Raw genomic sequence first — 22253 nt, 5'->3', positions numbered from 1 at the left:
ATCTAAAAAAGAAAAAATCAGGAACGTTTTGAGAATGGTAATTTCTGTTCATACTGTACTTTTCTTTAAGGACTTCAGAGAAGTTTTATAGACATTTTCTAATTGGGTTTAACAACAGCCTAGTGAAACAAATAGGTGCAGATACGATTTTCCATCTTCATCATCAGGGAACAATTATGGAGAACCAGCTAAGTGATGGCACTTTACTAAGTGGCTAAATGATTTGCCCAGTATTATGGAACAAACCTCTAATAGAAATAAGAATAGACTCTAATTGAGCACATTAAATGAAGGATTTGTTTCCAATCTTGACAGAGTTAAATCTTAGGATCTTAGAATCCCACACAAGAATCTACTTACCCTGAAGGATTCTAGGTGTCTCCTCTTTAAATATAGTAGAGATTAATTAACACAGCTGATTATCAATATTGCTACTAAAAATAACACTCAGAAACCTCGAGTCCTCTTTGACTGCACTGTTCCTTATCTCTTTTAAAGTTGCATAACTTGAGATTCAAAATTGAACAGTGAGCACTCGATCTCCGTAGTGCCAACTGAACAAAAAATGGATGCTGAACTTGATCTTCCTTCGTGATGGAGAACCCTAATACACAATGATGGTATTTGTTAAGCATGTACTTTGTGCCAGGCATTGTACTAAGCGCTTGGGTGGATACAAGCAAATCGAGTTGGACACAGTCCCTGTCCCACATGGAGTTCACAGTCCAGCTCAAGAAGCAGTATTGCCTAGTGGAAAAAGCATGGACTTGGGAGTCAGAGGACATGGTTTCTACTCCTGGGTGTCTGAGGACCTGGTTTTTACTCCCAGCTCTGCCACTTGTCTGCTGTAGGACCTTGGAAAAATTATTAATTTCTCTGTGCTTTAGTTATCTCATCATTAAAATGAGGATTAAGACTTTAAACCACATGAGGGACATGGACTGTGTCCAATCTGATTATTTTATATCTACCCCAGTGCTTAGTACAGTGCCTGACACATAATTAGCACTTAACAAATTCCATTGAAAAGAAAAGAGGAAGGAATGGGGAGAAAGGCTGCAAGAAGGGCAGAAAGCCCCCAGGGAATTCATGTAACTATCTTCTCTCTGCTCTGGAGATCTCCACATACAAAATGTGAAACAGCTTCTCTACTTGGGCCAAGGCTTATGTCCAAACTAAGTTAGAATCCAGGATTGGGGCAGGGAATGTGTCTGTTTATTGTTGTATTGTACTTTCCCAAGTGTTTAGAACAGTGCTCTGCACACAGTAAGTGCTCAATAAATATGATTCAGTGAATTAATGAATAAATGATTGGGGGACCAAAAGGCTTAAGTAATTACTAGGTATTAAGGAAATAATTGAATTGAATTAAGAGTGTTGAAAACTAAATCTTTAATGAAAAGAGTTAACTTTTCTTTTTACCTTTCTGTGTCTCCTTTCAGGAAATTAACAGCCTTTCAAATTATCAATTTTTGTTCCAGGATCTCGCTATTACTACTCTAATTGGTATAACAAGTAAGCAACTCAAATCTTTACTGAATATAGGTCAAAGCCACACCTCATTTTCTGAGTTAAAAGAACACGGAAATCTTTAGGTCAGCACAAAATCAAGAGTCAACCAAACTTGCATAGTGTGTCTCCAGAGTTCCCAGTGGGGAGGAGATCTGGGCTTTAAACTGTAGAAATAAGAGATTAAGATCAAAAATCAGAAAGGGAGGAAGAAGAGAACTCAAGAACAAATGACTTGCCATCCTGTTGAGTCATTTGGCAGCTTTCAACATGGAAAATAGGTCTTATCTATTTTCATCTGAACAGTCAATAGTCACTACCTATGTGGTGAAATAAACTACACTTTTGGCAGTTAAGAACATTCTCATGGCCAGCAGTAGCTTCAGGGTGTCTATGGGGCAAATTTGTTATTATATTTCCAGTATCTCAAATGTATCACAAGTTACATGAAATCTTGTTCTTTTATTTCAGTGAGTTTGAATGGTGCCTACCCCAAACTGGTCCCTTACAGACCTCCAGGGAGACTGATTTCCCCACCTCTGTTGTTATCTGTGATCCTCAATGTCCTTTTCAGCCTGGCCACGCAAATTTTGGGCTTTGTGATGGTCCAGAAACAGCCGTGGTATTCCTCATTTGATATCTACAGGTACTTCCTCTGGTCTACATTTCAACCTCAGACAATTGTCATCTTGCAATAAGCGAGGATGGACGTTTTGAAGGACTGATGCACAACCGCTTAAGCTTCTGAGCGGGCGGACCTCCCACAGGAATTGGGATAACTCAGCACTCTAAGCAGGGGTCGGCAGCCTATGACTACAGAGCCATGTCTGGCTCTTAGCATCAAATGTGGTTCTTGAGCAAAGGAGAGAGGCATTTAAAACTGCCATCCAGGGCCTTGGACAAAGGAGGAGAGCCTGTCCTAAGAGCCCACAATACACCATGCCATTTCTGGGCATGGCAACACCACTGTAAACAATAGAATTATTAATGTCTGTCTTCCTCCGTAGTGTGTAAGCTCGTTGTGGGCAGTGAATGTGTCTGTTTCTTGTCACATTGTGCTCTCCTAAGTGCTTGGTACAGTGTACACAGAAAGTGCTCAATACATACAACTGACTGACTGACTAAAAGCCATAGAAGATGGTGGGGATTCTCTAGGCTCTGTCCAGTCCACTGGGGAATAGGGCAATCAGCAACAGGACCCCCAACCCTCCTGTCAGCAACAGTCAACCCTCTGCCAGATGGGGCAGGTTGGCACCAAAACTCAGAAGTTTATGGACCTTGTTACTGACCTCTATGGCCCTGAGGGTGGCCTTGGGTGTGGCCAGACCCACACCCTGAGCTGCCCATTCTGAGTCAGTTGAATTGGGAAATCCAAGCCCTGTGGCATTCAGTCAGGGAGCTCCCCAAGGAGGGGAACTGTGGAGGAGAATCTCAACCCTCTGGAGGCTCCTGCAGGCTTGGTAGCTCTCCAGCACCAGGAGGCAAGGAGGGTGCTGGGGGACTGTGGGGCAGAGTAAGAGGAAAGGCTGGAGCAGGGGCCAGAGAAGGAGCAGGACTTAGCCCTGGGAACATTTTCCCCAGTTCCCACACCGGAAAACACTGAGCAAGGAGTGGGGAGAGATAATGTCCTGAATTGAGCTGGGGAGAGTTGGACCTTTCTGTCTCACAGACTTTACTGCAAGATCCTTTGGGGCAGGTGAGGGGTCCTGGATCTCCATTCGTGGGTCCATGTGGTGAGGGAGGGTTCCTGTTAACTGCTGCCCATTCCCATCGTGTGGGAACTGCCCTTTCACATCCCTGAGGTAGGAGAGGCGAGGATAGAGGAGAGAGAGAACAGCGTTGAGGGAAGAGACTAACCTCTGCTTGTACTATTCCATTAAGATGTCCTTGTCTTTTCTAGCCTCCTTACTCTTCTCCACCATCCTATTCTCTCCAATACTGACCACCTTTGCTATGAATAGCAGTTGCTATGAGGCACTATAAACGTGGTGCAATGATGTCATCACAATATGTGACAATCATATCAGGCATCACATGAGAAGCAGCATGGCTTAGAGGAAAGAGCATGGGCTTGGGAGTCAGAAGATGTGGTTCAAATCCTGGGTCTGCCATTAGTCTGCTCTGTGACCTTGGGCAAGCCACTTCTCTGTGCTTCAGTTACCTCATCTATAAAATGGGGATTAAGACAGTGAGCCCAACGAAGGACAACCTGATTATCCTGTATCAACCCAGTGCTTAGAATGGTGCTTGGCACATAGTAAGCGATTTACAAATACCATTATTATTATTATTATTGTTATCGTTTTGTCACCTGGAGATCCCAGAAAGCCAGGTAGTCCTGGTCCTCCCCCAGTGTAGGTGATTCATTCATTCAGTCATAATTATTGAGTGCTTACTGTGTGCAGGGCACCGCACTAAGAGCTTAAGAGAGTACAATAAGAAAATAAGCAGACATACACCCCGCCCACAATGAGCTTACAGTCTCTGAGTAGGGGGAATGGTTGATCTTGTGCAAATGCTACTGAGCAGACATGTTGTAGACAAAGTGGGGGATGGGTCATTTAAAACCTTAACATTATAACATTCATGTATGTTTTAATTATATGATGGATTCTCTGCACACCAATTGCTCAAAGGTTCCTTTGGATTTGGCTCTTCTGCCCCAAAAGGCTGCTGACCATTGCTCTAGTGTAGCAGGGTGGCTAAATGGATAGAGCATGGGCCTAGGAGTCAGAAGGACCTGGATTCTAATTCTGACTCCACCAGTTGTCGGCTGTGTGATCTTGGGCAAGTCACTTAACTTCTCTATGCCTCAGTTACCTCATCTGTAAAAAGGGGATTAGGACTGTGAGATGTGGGACGGGTACTGTGTCCAAGCTGATTTCCTTGTATCTACCCTAACGCTTAGTACAGTGCCTACCACATAGTAAGTGCTTAACAAATAACATTAAAAAAAGAGGAACCTTTATAAGAAACAGATTATTAAAGAACTTTTGCCCTAATATCTGTCAAACATAACTTTATAAAGACCTAGGAAAATGTATTTAGATAACATGAGGCAACTTTAAACTCCTGAAAGTTTAAGCAAAGTTCATGCAAAGCTCCAGAGATGTTACAGGTTGTTTCTATTAAGCTAGAGACAATCTAGCTTCACTTTATCTATTAGTGTTGTTACTACTCCTGAGTCGGGCCCTTGAGGAGCAAAAGGAATATAACTAAATTCCTCCAAGAACCTTTTGACTGATTGGTGGGAGTAAAACTTTGCATTTGTGATAAAAACTTCACTTCCCATAAACCCCCTCTCCTCCTGTGTCACACACTGTTTGAGCAGTGCTGGGTGGGCTGACCAGGGCAGAGAGTCACACTATCCACAGCTCTGTGATGTGCTCCGAGCATTCATAGACATTCTCTCTCGCCTCCCAGTTGGGAAGAAGTAATCGAATATTAAAGGGCAGAGAAATATCATTCGAAGGAGTCTGTTGACTGAATTCACTTTATGAGGAAATCGGAAGGAATGTGAACAATTCATAAAGTTAATTGCTTACAGAATTTCCTGTTATAGCTCTAATTATCCTGATTTACCAGATAGCAAGAGGTAAAGTGGTTTGTCTAAAGTCACACACTAGGATGAGAAACTGAATTTCTTGATTTCTGGTTCAAATCTATTCGGCTAGATTTAATTATAATAAAATTGTCTGTGACCAATACTGAACAAAATACTCTGGGAAATTAAGAGCGCGGGCTTGGGAGTCAGAGGTGATGGGTTCGAATACCGGCCCTGCCACTTGTCAGCTGTGTGACTGTGGGCAAGTCCCTTAACTTCTCGGTGCCTCGGTTCCCTCATCTGTAAAATGGGGAGTAAGACTGTGAGCCTCACGTGGGACAACCTGATTACCCTGTACTACCCCAGAGCTTAGAACAGTGCTCGGCACATAGTAAGTGCTTAACAAATACCAACATTATTACAAAACTCCCCCATATATGTGAGAATGGACGAATTGAGCTGAGAGCAAACTATAATGGAAAGAGCTACACATCATGACATCTGAAATTTAGTGCTGACTCTAACTTGGGGCTAATCATTTATCCTCTATGAGCTCAGTTTGTCTTGTCTTATGCTGCTGAGTTGCCTCCAACCCATAGCGACATCTCTCCCAGAACACCCCATCTACATCTGCAATCTGCAATCATTCTGGTAGTGAATCCACAGAGTTGTCTTGATAAAAATACAGAAGTGGTTTACCATTGCCTTCTTGGGTGCAGTAAGTCTCCACCCTTGACTCTCTCCCATGCCACTGCTCCCCAGCACAGGGGAGTTTTGACTTGTAGCAGATTGCCTTCTCCTCGCTAGCCACTGCCCAAGCTAGGAATGGAATGGGAAGGCCTCTGCTTGGTACTTCCTCCTGTAGAAGAGACTGGTTGAGTACTAGAAACTCCAGGTGCGATCCTGAGGGGGTGGGGGGTCTCATTTACCACTTTTAAATCATTATTACTATTATTATCATTATTACTGCATTAGATAAATGCTTACTATGTATCAAACACTTTTCTAAGCCCTGGGGTAGATATAAGTTAATCATGTTGGACACAGTCCCTCTACCCAGTGGGGCTCACGATCTAAGTAGGTTGGAGAACAGGTATGTAACCCCATTTTACGGTTGAGGAAACTAAGGCCCAGAGAAGTTAAATAACATACCCGAGGTCACGCAGCAGGCAATGGGTAAAAAATAGGATTAGAAGTTAGATCCCCTGACTCCCAGGCCCATGCTCTTAACACTAGGTCAAGCTGCTCGTCACCTGTAAAATGGGGACATTACTATCAATTGCTTCCTAACTCTCCAGGAAGTTGTTTATAAGAAGTGTTTTGAAGGCAGGGATTGTGTCTATTTACTCGAGTGTACTTTTTAAGGTCTTAGTTCAGTGCTCTGCATATAGCAAGCGTTCAGTGAATACCATTTGATTGACTGACAAAATAAGATAATAGTTGAGAAAGCATGTTGGGAAGAAGGCTATGAAAATACAAGTGAAATCTTCAGGGATGGGGGGAATTCACTTTTTTATGCAAGACATCATACTTTCACACTGCAAATATATGATTTTTCCATTAACTTTCTCCTTTCTGTTCCTTTTAAGGGCTTGCTCCATAGAAAAGGCAAACAGCTCTGAGAGTCCAGCTTCTCTAAACATCACCCAGTCTGCAGCAAGAAATGAGAATGATGCCTTCAAAAGCTATGAAAACACAACAATATGGTTCTTGGGCACAATCAACTACATCATGTTAGCTCTGGTGTTTTCCAAAGGAAAACCCTTCAGGAAACCAATCTATACTAATTGTGAGTACCACATGAATGTGTTAACATTTATAATCATATGAAGGACCATTGTCATTCTGATTTTTTATAGGGAAAATAGAAGAACTTAGATGAGAAGATTAATGAGTAAGAGACGAATTTATCAATATACATATATATGTGCATGTATGTATTATGTATGTATTTTGATAAATTTGTCTGTATATGAATATATAGAGATGAATGAAATTGAGATAATACACTACTTTTTTACCTCATTCTGAGTTTTGAGGGAAACCTGTGCCCTGTACTTAAAATAATTTACAGCAAACATGATGGTGATAAATTCAATTCCCTGACTACGTGAAATTCATTGGGTATTAAATAAATGTTATCCTGTAAATATTAATCAGTTACTCTAAGTGATTTTAAGTTGAACAGTTATTTTCAAAATATACATGCATAATTCAAGAAATTCTTGTGTCAAATAAATTGAACTTAATACCAAGGATATAAAGATATCTAAAATGATGATGGATTTTCCCTCCCATTGTCAATCTGTTGAGGGGTTTACTGCTATGTATGTTGCATGAAAAGTCATTCAGTGTCCCCTAATCAATGAGCAATGAATTCATCATTTTAAATAACCGGGATACAAAATTGACTTCTGTTTTGTCTCTATCAGATATATTTCTCCTTGTGCTGGCGATACAGCTGGGCGTATGCATATTTCTTCTCTTTGCTGATATCCCGGATTTGTACGAAAGGATGGATGTAAGTATTGTTTAATGGTGCCATGTTCCATCTTCAAAACCTTGTTCCAAAGTGCGTCCTTTGTCTCTAATTGATTTTCTCCTTAACAAAACCTTGCTTTTGTGGATGCCGGTGACAAATAGCATTCTGGGCTCATCAATATTGCTCATTAAATTAGATGGGAAATTAAACTCAACATGGCTTTGCTTTTCTAAAACAGAACGGACCCTGCCTAGCTATACTGAATATTTTCATTTTTAAGAATCCTGATAAGAATGAACATATCTAGTGACATTTTATCTTTTATAGATGTGACAAACTGTTTTTCAAATGGTGTTCTGAAGCAATTTAAAACAATTTCTCCTAGAGCACATCAGTTAATTTTCAAACCCACATAAACTTGAAATACATTTGTATGTTTCTGATTCACTTCCACTTAACATATCCAAAAGTGACTTTGAAAGGACATTTTAGATTCCATGGGGCCTTATTTAATCCACTTGCTCTTTGAAAATGAATGACATATTTTGCAATACCTAAACAGACCTGTGCACCCTGGAGGTTTGAAAATACAAATATGTGTTAAGTATAAATCTTGGCAAACCATAACTTCTAATTTTTAACTTATAATCAAGGTTTCAGGTAAAATAATTTAATTTAACCTTAAGTTAATATCCGCCTGAGTTTTATGAGTTTTGAACCCATAGTCAGGGAACATACTGAAGACCTGTGGTAGGCTCTGAGCTTTCACTGCCGCAAAACACATAGCTGCAAAGCGTTTCAAATTTTAAACAACCTTCAAAAGACTAACTACATCCATTCAGTACATTATCAACATGCAGTGACAGAAACTAATCACTAGATGGCAATTGAATCATTCATTCATTCAATAGTATTTATTGAGCGCTTACTATGTGCAGAGCACTGTACTAAGCCCTTGGACTGTACAATTCGGCAACAGATAGAGACCATCCCTGCCCAATGACAGGCTCACAGTCTAAATGGGGGAGACAGCAAAGCAAAACAGAACAAAACAAAAACAAGATAACATCAAGATAAATAGAATAAAAAACCAGTCCCGTTTTATTATTCTATTATCATTATCAACCAGGTTGCTTGATATTTATTAAATTTCAGTGTTTGTTAGAATGTAAGTTTCTTTAAGATGCGGACTCATTCCTTCAACATACATTTACCTTAACAAGAGAAACAAGGTCCTGAGGTCATGACTTTGTCAGTCCCATTATCTGAACAGAACTGCTGCTCCTGACCAATAAGATCAGATGTAACGAAAGGGGGATGCACGGGTTTATTGCCATTATCCTGAATCAATTGAAGGATCTTGGTTAGGATCTGCTTTCGGTTGGGGCTATGGGCGATGAGGCTATGTAAACTAGTTCTAAACTATCTGCTGTGTGACCGTGGGTAAGTCACTTAACTTCTCTGTACCTCAGTTACCTCATCTGTAAAATGGAGATTATAACTGTGAGCCCCAGGTGGGACAGGGACTGTGTCCAACCTGATTAGCTTGTATCAACCCAGTGCTTAGTGCAGTGCCTGGCACCAGGTTAGCACTTAACAAATGCCATTTAAAAATAAAAATAAAAATGAACATAGGTCCGAGAGGACCCGGGTTCTACTGATTGATTGGCTGCTGTGTGCCCTTGGGCACACTTAACTTCTCATTGCCTCAGTTTTCTCATTGGAAAGATGGGGATTAATTACCTTTTTCCATCCTACATGGACAGTGAGCCCCGTGTGGGACAGAGATTGTGTCTGTCCTGATTGTAGGGTATCTAACCCAGAGATTATATGCGTCCTTGGTACATAGTAAGTGCTTAATAAGTACCATAATGATCACTATCCTGTCCTCAGAAGCTCACTCACAAAGGGCTTGGAATTTGGGGGACAATATCATTGGCTTCACCCCCACAGCTTTTAGGGCAGGAAGTGTGCAGCAAAGATAGCTTGCTTCATCCTTGGATTTGAAAAATTATCAGAGGGGGAGCCAAGTGGATGTCTCCATCTGTTGCTCTGTTTATGGGGGCAATGGAGGCCCGTGTGGGCTGGGAGTCCTCCCAAGATAATTGATTCAGAAGGGGGCAGGGATGAAGGGAGTCGCAGTTGTCAGGCACTGATGCCAAGAGAAGGCCGGGGTGGGGAGGGGTCAGTGATGAAGGAGAAGGCAGTCCTCCTTTTATGTTTTTTCTTCCTCTTCCTTCCCTTCTTTCTTCCTCCTTCCCATCCTTATCTCATTTCTCCAAAGCCCTACCCCTAATGTCTGGCCCTTCAAAGCTCCATCTCCACCTTCATCCACATGCTAGAAATGAAAAGTCTTTGCCTCTGACCCATTGATACTAGAGGGGGCAGAGGTGGCAGGAGAGAGGAAGAGGATGTCATTGCTGCTCCCACAGCTGTGTTGATCTCTAGACTGTAAGCTCACTGTGGGCAGGAATGTGTTCATTTATTATTATATTGTGCTCTCCCAAGCACTTAGTATAGTGCTTTGCCCAAAGTGTGCAATAAATACTACTGAAGGAATGAATTGACTCCTTCAGCCATGTGACTGAAAGTCACATCATTCCTTTCTTGCCATAACTCCCATGATGAGTTTTGAACTGGGCCAGAAAACTCCCATTTTCAGCCCCATGTTGAATGTGTCACCTAGGAGCTGCTTATGGCAATGGTGGCCATGGCTCTGGCCTACCTAGCCCATCCTAATCTGGGCCATTGCCACTTCCGAATCAGCCACCTCTGCCAGCAATGCTACTATGCCATTCAGGCGAAAGTAGCAGCAACAACTTAATAGCACAGTTTAGTTCAGTCAGGGCTGCCATCCTGAGGTGCAGCTGTTCCTACCACACTCTTCCCTTCTCCTCTTCTGAAAATTCCCTCTTCTCCCTCCCACTTAGACTGTGAGCCCCATGTGGGAAAGGGACTGTTTCCAACTTGATTAACTTGTATTTACCACAGAGTCTAGAACAGTGTTTGACACACAATAAGTGCTTAACAAATATAATAACAATAAGAATAACGATTATAAAGTCCTCTTTTTTGACCCCTTTTCCAACTTTCTGCTCTCTTGTTTCTCTTCAAAAGGCCAGTATGTTTTACAAAATTAGGAGGTTAGGTGAGTTGGACCTCCATCTGGACCATGCCAGGAAAGAGATAGCTCAGCCAAGATTCTGAAAATCTAGATGGTGCGAGGCTTCTCTTCAGACTGCAATTTACATTTAAGACAGTGAGACCGACTTTCTTTGTCACCTGATACTACCATGTGACTAAACTCAACTCCAGTCACATAAATCTGACCAGAGCTCAGCATTTTGAGTTTGAGGCACAGAATGATGATCAGAAGCTGGGAGAGTGATGGCTTGAGAAACAAATTCATACCTGTCATCAACTATCTCAAGAGTACTTTCCCAGATGCTGGAGATCCACCAATCTCTATTTCCATGAAAAGTAGAAAAAAAGATAAGGGGTATGCACCATTGTGAGGAATTTAGATCGGATAGTTAATGAACACTGGATTATAAAAGTAGTTGTGGTATTCGTTAAGTGCTTACTACGTGCTATGCACTAGGGTAGATTCAATATCATCAGGTCAGGCAAAGTCCTTCTCCCCCATGGGGCTCACAGCTGAAGTGGAGAGGAGAAAGAGGAGATAATTAATCCCCATTTTACAGATGAGGAATCTGAGGCATAGAGAAGTTAAGTGACATGCCCAAGATCAAGATGATAATGAATCTCCCTCTCGACCAAGGTCAAAAACACCTTTTGTTTGTGGATTCCCTAGAAATATGATTTTAGAAGTGGCCCTGACAGGTCATCTAGGCAACAGGGTTAATCTAAAGTATTCAGGAAGGATCTTAGTGAATGAAGCTTGCAGGTAGTATGGAGTCATTTTCACTTCTTCCTAGCCACTGACAGAATGAATTGAGTTCAGGGAGCAAACTTTTGCCTGCCTTTAAGAAAGCCAAGGATAACAGGGAGAGTCAAGCGTGCCATAGGAGGAAGAAAGAAAGATGACCTGCTTCCAGTTTGTAATTTTATTATTTGTACAAATCTTCAGACACCACATCACTCTTGTCCTGGCATTCTGCCGTTAGCTCTAATTCGATACAGTTCCAAGCCTTAGTAAAATAAGCATTTCATTAGTGTCACGCACTGACCAATAAAGAAGTCCAATGTAGACAGATCAGACTCACAGCTTACTGCTTAATTTCATTTTTTTCCTTTTCCCCAGCTTGTATGCACACCCATGCTATGGAGGTTGTATATTATAATTATGCTTGCTGTCAATTTTGCTGTGTCCTTGATTTTTGAGGTAAGTGGATTTGAGTAACTAGCCATTAAGTGTTCCCTCAGGGAATATCTGAAAAAAGAGAAAGTCCTGGACAGCCAGAATTGGCTTCTAGGTCTTGGAGCTCCCCTCTCTCCACTGATCTCCAAAAGCAGTTCTTTTTCTGTTTCTCAAAAACTGTTCAAGGCTCTGTTGCTTCCTGAAAAATGGAATTCCCTCTCTTCGCCCCCTCCATCCCCAACCTCCTGACCCCTTCCCTTCTTCCTACAGTATAAATCTCTGATTCCTTTCTTTCCTGGAGCATAAGCCACTCTGAACTCCTTTTTCTCCCTCACCCCTCACCACTTCCTTTAGCCATTCATTCATTCAATCATATTTACTGAGCATTTACATTGTGCAGAGTACTGTACTAAGCGCTTGGGAGAGTACAATACAATAATACAATAATAAACAATACAACAATAAACAGATACTTGGCCATGCTCTACTGGGACAATTTTGTCCAGAACAGCAATGTCATAGCTACAAATATATGCTATTCCAGAATAGCAATGTCATAGCTACAAATATATGAGCTACAAATATATAAAATGATATTCGTTAAACACTTACAATGTATTAGGCATTGTTCTAAACACTGGGGTGGATACGCAATTTAATCAGCTTGGAGACAGTCCCTTTCCCACATGAAGCTCACACTCTTAATCTCCACTTTAAAGATAAGATAAATGAGACACAGAAAAGTCAAGTGACTTGCCCAAGGTCACATAGAAGACAAGCGGCAGAGCCAGGATTAGAAGCCAGGTCCTTCTGACTCCCAGGCCCATGCTTTATCCACAGGGCCATGCTGCTTCCCCAGTTATAGATGCACAAATCTATAGGGCCAAGTGTCTCCTGTGATGACTCTACTCACCAGCCTGTGGGTGATCCTCTGGGTCCTTAGATCTTGAGGCAGTCCAGTCTGATAGGTAGAATGGGGAAATGGGGCTAAACTGCTCTGTCCGCTGGCTGACCAACTGTCCTGATGTCACAGTTCTCTGGGTAAATCCTGAGGCAGTATGTGTGGCTCTGTAAACTTTTGTCTTGTCCGCTGGCAGCAATCTCTCCATCGATATTTATTTGGCACTAAGCATTAGATTTTTCTCAGATCAGATTTTAGTTCCAAAGGAAACTTTCCTGTGAAAAAATCCTCTCAAGAATGAAAATGCCATGGGCAGACTCAGCTGCTGATTGGTAGGAGTATCTAACCTCATATTTATTAAGTAGCCTCAAGAGAGAGCAGCTGATGAGTAATTTTAGAAAAGCCAGGCTTCCTGTTTCCTAATAATAATAAAAAAATTGTGGTCTTTATTATGGACTTACTATGGTACTGGGATAGGTACGATAACTAGAATGGATACAGTCCCTGCCCACATCTGGTTCACAATCTAAGTAAGAGAGAGAACAGGTATTGTTCCCCAATTTACAGATGAGGAACCTGAGGAACGCAAGCATGAAGTGACTTTCCCAGGCCTGGGATCTTTCTAGGATCTTGCATTTTAAATGCAGTGACATAAAGAGTAGATGCTTCATATTTGTAAGTGAGGGCAGATGGAATTCTGAAATTCATTTCTACATAAAAAAGAAGTCCTCCATGTAAAGTAAGATTTAAAGTGGGCTTTGATGGGTGGGATTGACTTTATAGTTGGAAAATGTTCCAAGAGAGGGGAATGAATTTGGAGAATGAGCACAGAGCTGGGAGTGTGAGGTAGTTACCCTAGAGAGGAGATTCAAACAAGATTGGTAAAAAGGTTTTCTTGTTCAAAAAAAGGAGAGGCAGAAGAATAGCAGGAGTTGAATGACCACTCCTAAACCGGGATAAATCACTCTGGGCTGCATCGCATCTCCCTCCCAGGAATCCTGTGAGAATCAATACTCTTCAGAATCTTTTTAAAGAATGCTTTCCATCATGCAGATATTATATCAACTGGACAAAACCTTAATTAAAAAAACTGAGAAACAAATGTAAAAGGATTGGAGTTCCCCAGGTTGTCTTAAAGATGGACAAAATGGTCTATTGCCCTAGGCTCAGCTACCTTAGACCCTTTCACCCTGCCATGTCCGTCTCTCGACTGTAAGCTCGTTGTAGGCAAGGAATGTGTCTACCAACTCTGTTGTAAGATACTCTCCCAAGCACTTAGTACAGTGATCTGCACACAGTAGGTGCTCAATAAATGCCACTGATGATTGATGATGAAGCCTTGGAAGAATACAATATAACAGAACTAGCAGACACACTTATTTCCAGGCCTGATCACTGGGAATTTAAAGGGTTGCTCAGCAACTCCTAAGACAGTTACTCTTCAAGGAAAATCTGAAAAGAGTAACTGTACCTTTTCTCAGTTTGATGACCAGGAATCCTGTCAAGGGGATATCCGTGCTGGCAAGATTGACCATCTCAAACCAGTCCAACTAAACATAACTCACACAGTTAATAAGATAGCCAAGCACTCAAAACACAGGGTTCAAATGATATAACCAGGGAGCAGAAAGGTGGGCCCCAGATCAGCATGGGACTAACTTTTACTTTGCAGGCAAAGAACTCTCCCAGAGAGGGATCAAGTTAAAACAGCTTCAGGACTCAGTGTTCAACTAAATTGATATGCTGGAGAAGGTCACTTTTAAATGACTTTGATGTAGCTGGACAAATGACCGAGGGGCATAACTGACCACCTGAATAAACTTGTTGACTGTCATAACTGGGCAGTACCATCAGCTGCTGAATCAGCAGATACCCCCCTCATGTAATCAGGATGTGATTTATAATTCTAGAACCAATGAACAATATACTCAATTCCCTCAATCTTAACCAAGCAGTTAGTTCAGGACCCTGCACATTCATTCATTCAATAGTATTTATTGAGCGCTTACTATGTGCAGAGCACTGTACTAAGCGCTTGGGATGAACAAGTCGGCAACAGATAGAGACAGTCCCTGCCGTTTGACGGACTTACGGTCTAATCGGGGGAGACGGACAGACGAGAACGATGGCAATAAATAGAGTCGAGGGGAAGAACATCTCGTAAAAACAATGGCAACTAAATAGAATCAAGGCGATGTACAATTCATTAACAAAATAAATAGGGTAACGAAAATATATACAGTTGAGCGGACGAGTACAGTGCTGTAGGGATGGGAAGGGAGAGGTGGAGGAGCAGAGGGAAAAGGGGAAAAAGAGGGTTAAGCTGCGGAGAGGTAAAGGGGGGATGGCAGAGGGAGTAGAGGGAGAAGAGGAGCTCAGTCTGGGAACGCCTCTTGGAGGAGGTGAGTTTTAAGTAGGGTTTTGAAGAGGGAAAGAGAATCAGTTTGGCGGAGCTGAGGAGGGAGGGCATTCCGGGACCGCGGGAGGACGTGACCCAGGGGTCGACGGCGGGATAGGCAAGACCGAGGGACGGTGAGGAGGTGAGCGGCGGAGGAGCGGAGCGTGCGGGGTGGGCGGTAGAAAGAGAGAAGGGAGGAGAGGTAGGAAGGGGCAAGGTGATGGAGAGCCTTGAAGCCTAGAGTGAGGAGTTTTTGTTTGGAACGGAGGTTGATAGGCAACCACTGGAGTTGTTTAAAAAGGGGAGTGAAGATGAGCCGGGCAGTGGAGTGAAGAATAGACTGGAGCGGGGCGAGAGAGGAGGAAGGGAGGTATTCAATTCAATAGTATTTATTGAGCGCTTACTATGTGCAGAGCACTGTACTAAGCGCTTGGGATGAACAAGTCGGCAACAGATAGAGACAGTCCCTGCCGTTTGACGGGCTTACAGTCTAATCGGGGGAGACGGACAGACGAGAACAATGGCAATAAACAGCGTCAAGGGGAAAAACATCTCGTAAAAACAATGGCAACTAAATAGAATCGAGGCGATGTACAATTCATTAACAAAATAAATAGGGTAACGAAAATATATACAGTTGAGCGGACGAGTACAGTGCTGTGGGGATGGGAAGGGAGAGGTGGAGGAGCAGAGGGAAAAGGGGAAAATGAGGCTTTAGCTGCGGAGAGGTAAAGGGGGGATGGCAGAGGGAGTAGAGGGTGAAGAGGAGCTCAGTCTGGGAACGCCTCTTGGAGGAGGTGATTTTTAAGTAGGGTTTTGAAGAGGGAAAGAGAATCAGTTTGGCAGAGGTGAGGAGGGAGGGCGTTCCGGGACCGCGGGAGGACGTGACCCGGGGGTCGACGGCGGGATAGGCGAGACCGAGGGACGGCGAGGAGGTGGGCGGCAGAGGAGCGGAGCGTGCGAGGTGGGCGGTAGAAAGAGAGAAGGGAGGAGAGGTAGGAAGGGGCAAGGTGATGGAGAGCCTTGAAGCCTAGAGTGAGGAGTTTTTGTTTGGAACGGAGGTTGATAGGCAACCACTGGAGTTGTTTAAGAAGGGGAGTGAAGATGAGCCGGGCAGCAGAGTGAAGAATAGACTGGAGCGGGGCGAGAGAGGAGGAAGGGAGGTCAGAGAGAAGGCTGACACGGTAGTCTAGCCGGGATATAACGAGAGCCCGTAACAGTAAGGTAGCCGTTTGGATGGAGAGGAAAGGGCAGATCTTGGCGATATTGTAGTGGTGAAACCGGCAGGTCTCGGTAACGGATAGGATGCGTGGGGTGAACGAGAGAGACGAGTCAAGGATGACACCGAGATTGCGGGCCCGAGAGACGGGAAGGATGGTCGTGCCCTCCACGGTGATAGAGAAGTCTGGGCGAGGACCGGGTTTGGGAGGGAAGATGAGGAGCTCAGTCTTGCTCATGTTGAGTTTTAGGTGGCGGGCCGACATCCAGGTGGAGACGTCCCGGAGGCGGGAGGAGATGCGAGCCTGAAGGGAGGGGGAGAGGACAGGGGCGGAGATGTAGATCTGCGTGTCATCTGCGTAGAGATGGTAGTCAAAGCCGTGAGAGCGAATGAGTTCACCGAGGGAGTGAGTGTAAATGGAGAACAGAAGAGGGACCCGCTCTTGACCCCACTTCCCCCTCCAGTTATCGCCCTATATCCCTACTACCCTTCCTTTCCAAAATCCTAGAACAAGTCGTCTACAATCGATGCTTAGAATTCCTTAACTCCCATTCTCTCCTAGACCCCCTCCGATCTGGCTTCCGTCCCCTCCACTCTACCGAGACTGCTCTCTCTAAGGTCACCCATGACCTCCTTCTTGCCAAATCCAATGGCTCCTACTCCATTCTAATCCTCCTTGACCTCTTTACTGCCTTTGACACTGTCGACCATCCCCTCCTCCTCCATACCTTATCTCACCTGGGCTTCACGGACTCTGTCCTCTCCCGGTTCTCCTCTTACCTCTCTGGCCGGTCATTCTCGGTCTCCTTCGCTAGAGCCTCCTCCCCCTCCCATCCTTTAACTGTTGGAGTTGCACATAAGTGCTCAATAAATACCACTGATTGATTGATTCTCAGCTTTGCCCCTGATTTCTCAGATGAAATAAGCCACCTTTTTAGACTTCAGATTTTCTAACTTCATAGCAATAGAATATGCTTCACTCACTTCACATTGTAGCCCAGTGGAATAGATCAGTGCTTTGGACTTGTACCAAATGGGTAGGGGAAAAAGGGAATCAGGAGGAGGGTGGGGGACTGGAAGTCTCTAGTCAGGCTTTCTAGAGATCATAATTGGAAGATATAAGCGAGTATGTCATGGGTGATTTAAACTGCACCATCTCAGCAGATCTTAAGACATTTGCTGACCCTCTTCCATTTTCTTTTATTTCTAACTCCCCTTCCCCAGATTATATTGGGACCACTGGGAAGCAGCATGGCCTAGAGGATAAAAGATGGTCCTGAGATCCAGAGGATTTGGGTTGTAATCCTGGCTCCACCTCTTGCCTGTTGTATGACCTTAGGCAAGGCACTTCTCTGTGCCTCAGTTTCCTCAACTGCAAAATGGGAATTCAGTGTCTGTTCTCCCTCCTACTTAGACTGTGAACCCCACGTGGGGTAGGGACTGTGTCCGACCTGACTAATTTGTATCTACGCCAGAGCTTAGAACAGTGCTTGACACGCACTAAGCGCTTAACAACTACCATTAAAAAAAAAAAAACCAAACAACAACACAACCTACACTCATTGAGCTTGACCTGGGCAGGACCAGGCACTGGTAGACCCATCAGAAGGACCTGGGCTCTAATCCTGGCCCCACCACTTGTCTGCTGTGGGATCTTGGGCAAGTCACTTCACTTCTTTGGGCCTCAGTTACCTCATCTGTAAAAATGGGGATCAAGACTGTGAGCCCACCTGGGACAAGGGACTGTCCAACCTGATTAGCTTGTATCTACCCAGAACTTAGAACAGTGCTTGACTGTCACACTGAGAAAAACATTCCCTCAGCGTTCACAGTCTGATGCTGGATACTTGCACATAAATGTTCTTTCCAGGGATGTGGCATTCCCTACCCAGACAGGTGGTGGTTGCTGGATGACCATTCCCTCATTCCCTAACAATCCTCTGTGTTCCAGCAGGACTATATGTATTTCAGCAGGCACAGAGTTGCAATAAGAATAATGATAATACTAATTATTGTGGCATTTTTTATGTGCTTAATATGGGCCAACCACTGTACTAAGTGCAGGATAGTTACAAAATCATCTGGTTAGACACAGTTCACATGGGACTCACAGCCTAAGTGGGAGGGAGACTAGGTGTTCAATCCCCTTTTGATAGATGAGGAAACTGAGGCCCAGTGAAGTGACTTGTCCATGGTCACACAGCAGGCAAATGACAAAGCTGGGATTAGAATCCAGGTTCTCTGACTCCCAGACCTGTGCTCTTTCCACAAGGCCACACTGCTTCCCATATTTTTTTTTGTCATTTATTGTTTACTGTGGGCTACACATGTGTACTAAAGCTAGAGTAGATACAAGCTAATCATATTGGACACAGTGTCTGTCTCGCATAGGGCTCACAGTCTTAATCCCCATTTTCCAGATGAGGTAAATGAGGCACAGAGAAGTGAAGTGACTTGCCCAAAGTCACACGGCTGACAAGTGTCAGAGGTGGGAATAGAACCCACAACCTCTGACTCCCAAGCCCGGGCTCTTTCCATTAAGCTACGCTGGCTCTGCCACTTGTCTGTTGTGTGACCTTGGACAAGTCACTTCACTTCTCTGGGCCTTAGTTTCCTTAACTGTAAATAGAGTTTCAATGCCTGTTTTCCATCTTACTTAGACTGTGAGCCCCATGAGGGGCAGGTCGTGTGCAACGTCTATCTTCCCCAGCATTTAAAATGGTTCTTGACACATAGTAAGTGTTTAACAAATATAATAATAATAACTACAATAATCTCAAACAACAGATTGCAATCTCACTTAGGGGATACAGTTTCACTGTTAACAGTATTTCCACGATCCAAAAGTTAACTACTCCCTGGTGAAATGATGGAGACTCCCATTATGAACAACTGACATGTCTCCATCCAGTAAACCTAAACCAAATTACAACTTATTTCAACTTTAAGTGAATGCACCAGCTAGTCAGATCCATGAAACATGGCAAAGCTCTCCCACCATATGGCCAATACAAGCAGAAAACAAACCTACTCAATTGGTTCCTCAACTTAGAGACACCTTAGGAAATGCCACAGACTTCCAAAGAATCAATCAGTCATATTTACTTAGCGCTTACTTTGTGCAGGGCACTAAGTGTTTGGGAGAGTACAACACAGCAGTATAACAGAATCATTCCCTGCCCACACTGAAAACCATTATCTTCAACTGTAAAATGGCAGGCCAATCACCCATTGAAAATATTTTGGGATCTCATTGGCCTTCACCGTGGGTGAATTCCCAGTCAACAGACCCCTAAATTGGCCACTGAATGCATTAGCTGTGCATCTCCATAATCTCACTGGAGCACAGAGGTATTGAATTTTGCTGAATACCAGATTCAGCGGAAGTGCAGGATGGGCAATGTTAGGATAGCCAAATAGCTGGAATGGAGAAATTAAAATAGAGAAGACAGAGGTTACAATTTAGGGGCATGTTGCCAATGTTAAAAATAATAATTTTGGTATTTAATAATAATAATGTTGGTATTCGTTAAGCGCTTACTATGTGCTGAGCACTGTTCTAAGTGCTGGGGGAGACACAGGGTAATCAGGTTGTCCCTCATGAGGCTCACAGTCTTAATCCCCATTTTACAGATGAGGGAACTGAGGCACAGAGAAGTGAAGTGACTTGCCCACAGTCAGCTGCCAAGTGGCAGAGGCGGGATTCGAACCCCTGACCTCTGACTCCCAAGCCCGGGCTCTTTCCACTGAGCCACGCTCCTTCTCTATTTGTTAAGTTTTTACTAGGTGACTAGCACTGTAATAACTGGGGTCGATACAGCATAATCGGGTCAGACATATCACCTGTCCCACGTGGGACTCAATCTAAAGGGGAGGGAACAGGTATTTATTCATTATTTTACAGATGAGGGATCATATTCTTTTTATCTCCATCAAAGGTAGAAAAAGAGGAATGAGTTAATATTAAAGCAAGAGTAACTGTCTACGAAGCAGGTTATTGCCAAAGAGCAATCCTCTAAGAGTCAGTGGATAATTAAAAAATGCACAAATCACTTCCATGGAAGAGGGAAAGAGCTGGGAAAATGGTTAGAATGATGCTAACCATTATTTTGTTTGGCAGGAGGTCGTCATTGAAAACCGTGGCCTCTGGATCCTACTGAAAAGATGTTTTGGGTACCAGTCAAAAAGTCAGTACCGAAAATGGCAGAGAGCCTTGGCAAATGACCCAAGCTGGCCACCGATAAACAAAACATTCTCTTCTAACATGCCAGAGGTTAACAAAGAGGCGTCCTACAGCAACCCAGTGTTCGAGAGCAATGAAGAAACATCATGAGGAAACTGGTCATTTCAGAGATTCAACACAAAGACAATAAAGAAAGGGAAGAATTCAGTAATTTGCAAATTATTGGAATCATATTTTAACCAGGATTTTCAAGTGTATATAGCAAACTGGAGTTATAAATTAATGTCTATTTACCAGGAAAGTTATTTTCAGTAAACAGTTTGTCTAAATAATATTTTCTCTTTTAGCCAAATGGCATTTTGGGAGCATATACTCAAATTGGAAAATTTAATTCTAGACCTTGTCTGATTTTAAGTCTATTTGCTGGCATTTAGAGTAGAGTAGCCTCCTGAGTTACCTCCCTTTTCACTGCACTCTGTTCTCATTAAGAGAAAAGGTCTCCTTGAACTAGTGCCATATTAGTAATGTGCTATATTTCTTAACCCTATCTTTTCCTTTAACTGCATCTAATAAATATGACAATGAAGAGAGACTGGAACCTCAAGAGCCTGCAAACTCAGGATCCTGGAGCCTCAGGAATCCAGAACCTATGGAGTCCAGAACCTCAGGAGCCTGGAAAAATCAGGAAGCTGGAAACTTGGGAGTCCAGAACCTCAGTTACAATGAACCTTAGGAACCCAGAACCTCAGGAGTCCAGAACATCAGACACCAGGAACCCCAGGAGGCCAGAATCTCATGAGCCAGGGGACTTCAGGAACCTAGGATCTCAGGAGCCTGCGATGTCAGGAGTAGAGAACCTCTGGAGTCCAGAACCTCAGGAGTCAGAACATCAGGAACCAGGAAAGCCAGGAGACTCAAGGTTCCTGAGACTCTAGGGTCCCAAGGCTCTATCACCAAGGCTCAAGGTGCAAGATTCTAGACTACTGAGGTTCTAGGTTCCCGAGGTTCTAGACCGACGAGGCTCAAGTTCTCTGGGGCTCTAGGTTTCCAAGGCTCCATCACCAAGGCTCAAGGTACCTTGGTACCTGGCTTCTAGACGACCAAGGTTCTAGGTTCCTGGGTTTCTAGACTACTGAGGCTCTAGATCACTGAGGTTCTAGATCACCGAGGTTCTAGGTTCCCGAGGATTCACAAGGTTCTAGACTGCCGAGGTTCAAGTTTCCCAAGGCTCTAGTTTTCCAACGCTCAAGGTTCCCAAGGCTCAAGGGTCCTGAGGCTCTAGGTTCCCGAGGCTCTATCATCAAGGCTCAAGGAGACTACTGAGATTCTAGACTATTGAGGTTCTAGATCACCGAGGTTCTAGACTACTGAGGTTCTAGACTACTGAGGTTTTAGTTGCCTGGGATTCTAGACTATTGAGGTTCTAGGTTCCCGAGGTTCTAGGTTCCTGAGGTTCTAGACTGCCGAGGTTCAAGTTTCCCAAGGCTCTAGTTTTCCATTGCTCAAGGTTCCCAAGGCTCAAGGTCCCTGAGGCTCTAGGTTCCTGAGGCTCTATCACCAAGGCTCTAGGTTCCCAAGGTTCTAAGTACCTGAGTTCTAGACTACCGAGGTTCTAGACTGCTGAGGTTCTAGGTTCCTGAGGTTCTAGACTGCCAAGGCTCAAGGTCCCTGAGACTCCTGACATTCTGGACTCCTG

At 43.6% G+C, this 22253-nt stretch overlaps 1 protein-coding gene across 1 annotated transcript in view; it reads left to right on the top strand.

Moving 5' to 3' along the window:
* Positions 1 to 20948, top strand: part of ATP13A4 (ATPase 13A4) — a 123355-nt gene extending 102407 nt beyond the window's left edge. The window contains exons 25-30 of the mRNA XM_029069396.2: positions 1443 to 1515; positions 1981 to 2155; positions 6643 to 6842; positions 7486 to 7574; positions 11800 to 11880; positions 20495 to 20948. Of these exons, the coding sequence (XP_028925229.1) occupies positions 1443 to 1515; positions 1981 to 2155; positions 6643 to 6842; positions 7486 to 7574; positions 11800 to 11880; positions 20495 to 20707 (831 nt within the window). The 3' untranslated portion in view covers positions 20708 to 20948. The remainder of the gene's footprint in view (positions 1 to 1442; positions 1516 to 1980; positions 2156 to 6642; positions 6843 to 7485; positions 7575 to 11799; positions 11881 to 20494) is intronic.
* Positions 20949 to 22253: the final 1305 nt, after the last annotated feature.

This window comes from Ornithorhynchus anatinus, chromosome 7 (assembly GCF_004115215.2).
Source record: "Ornithorhynchus anatinus isolate Pmale09 chromosome 7, mOrnAna1.pri.v4, whole genome shotgun sequence".
NCBI classification, from domain to species: domain Eukaryota; kingdom Metazoa; phylum Chordata; class Mammalia; order Monotremata; family Ornithorhynchidae; genus Ornithorhynchus; species Ornithorhynchus anatinus.
The sequence above is the reverse complement of the archived record's forward strand: the minus strand, read 5'-3'. Positions and strand labels throughout refer to the sequence as shown.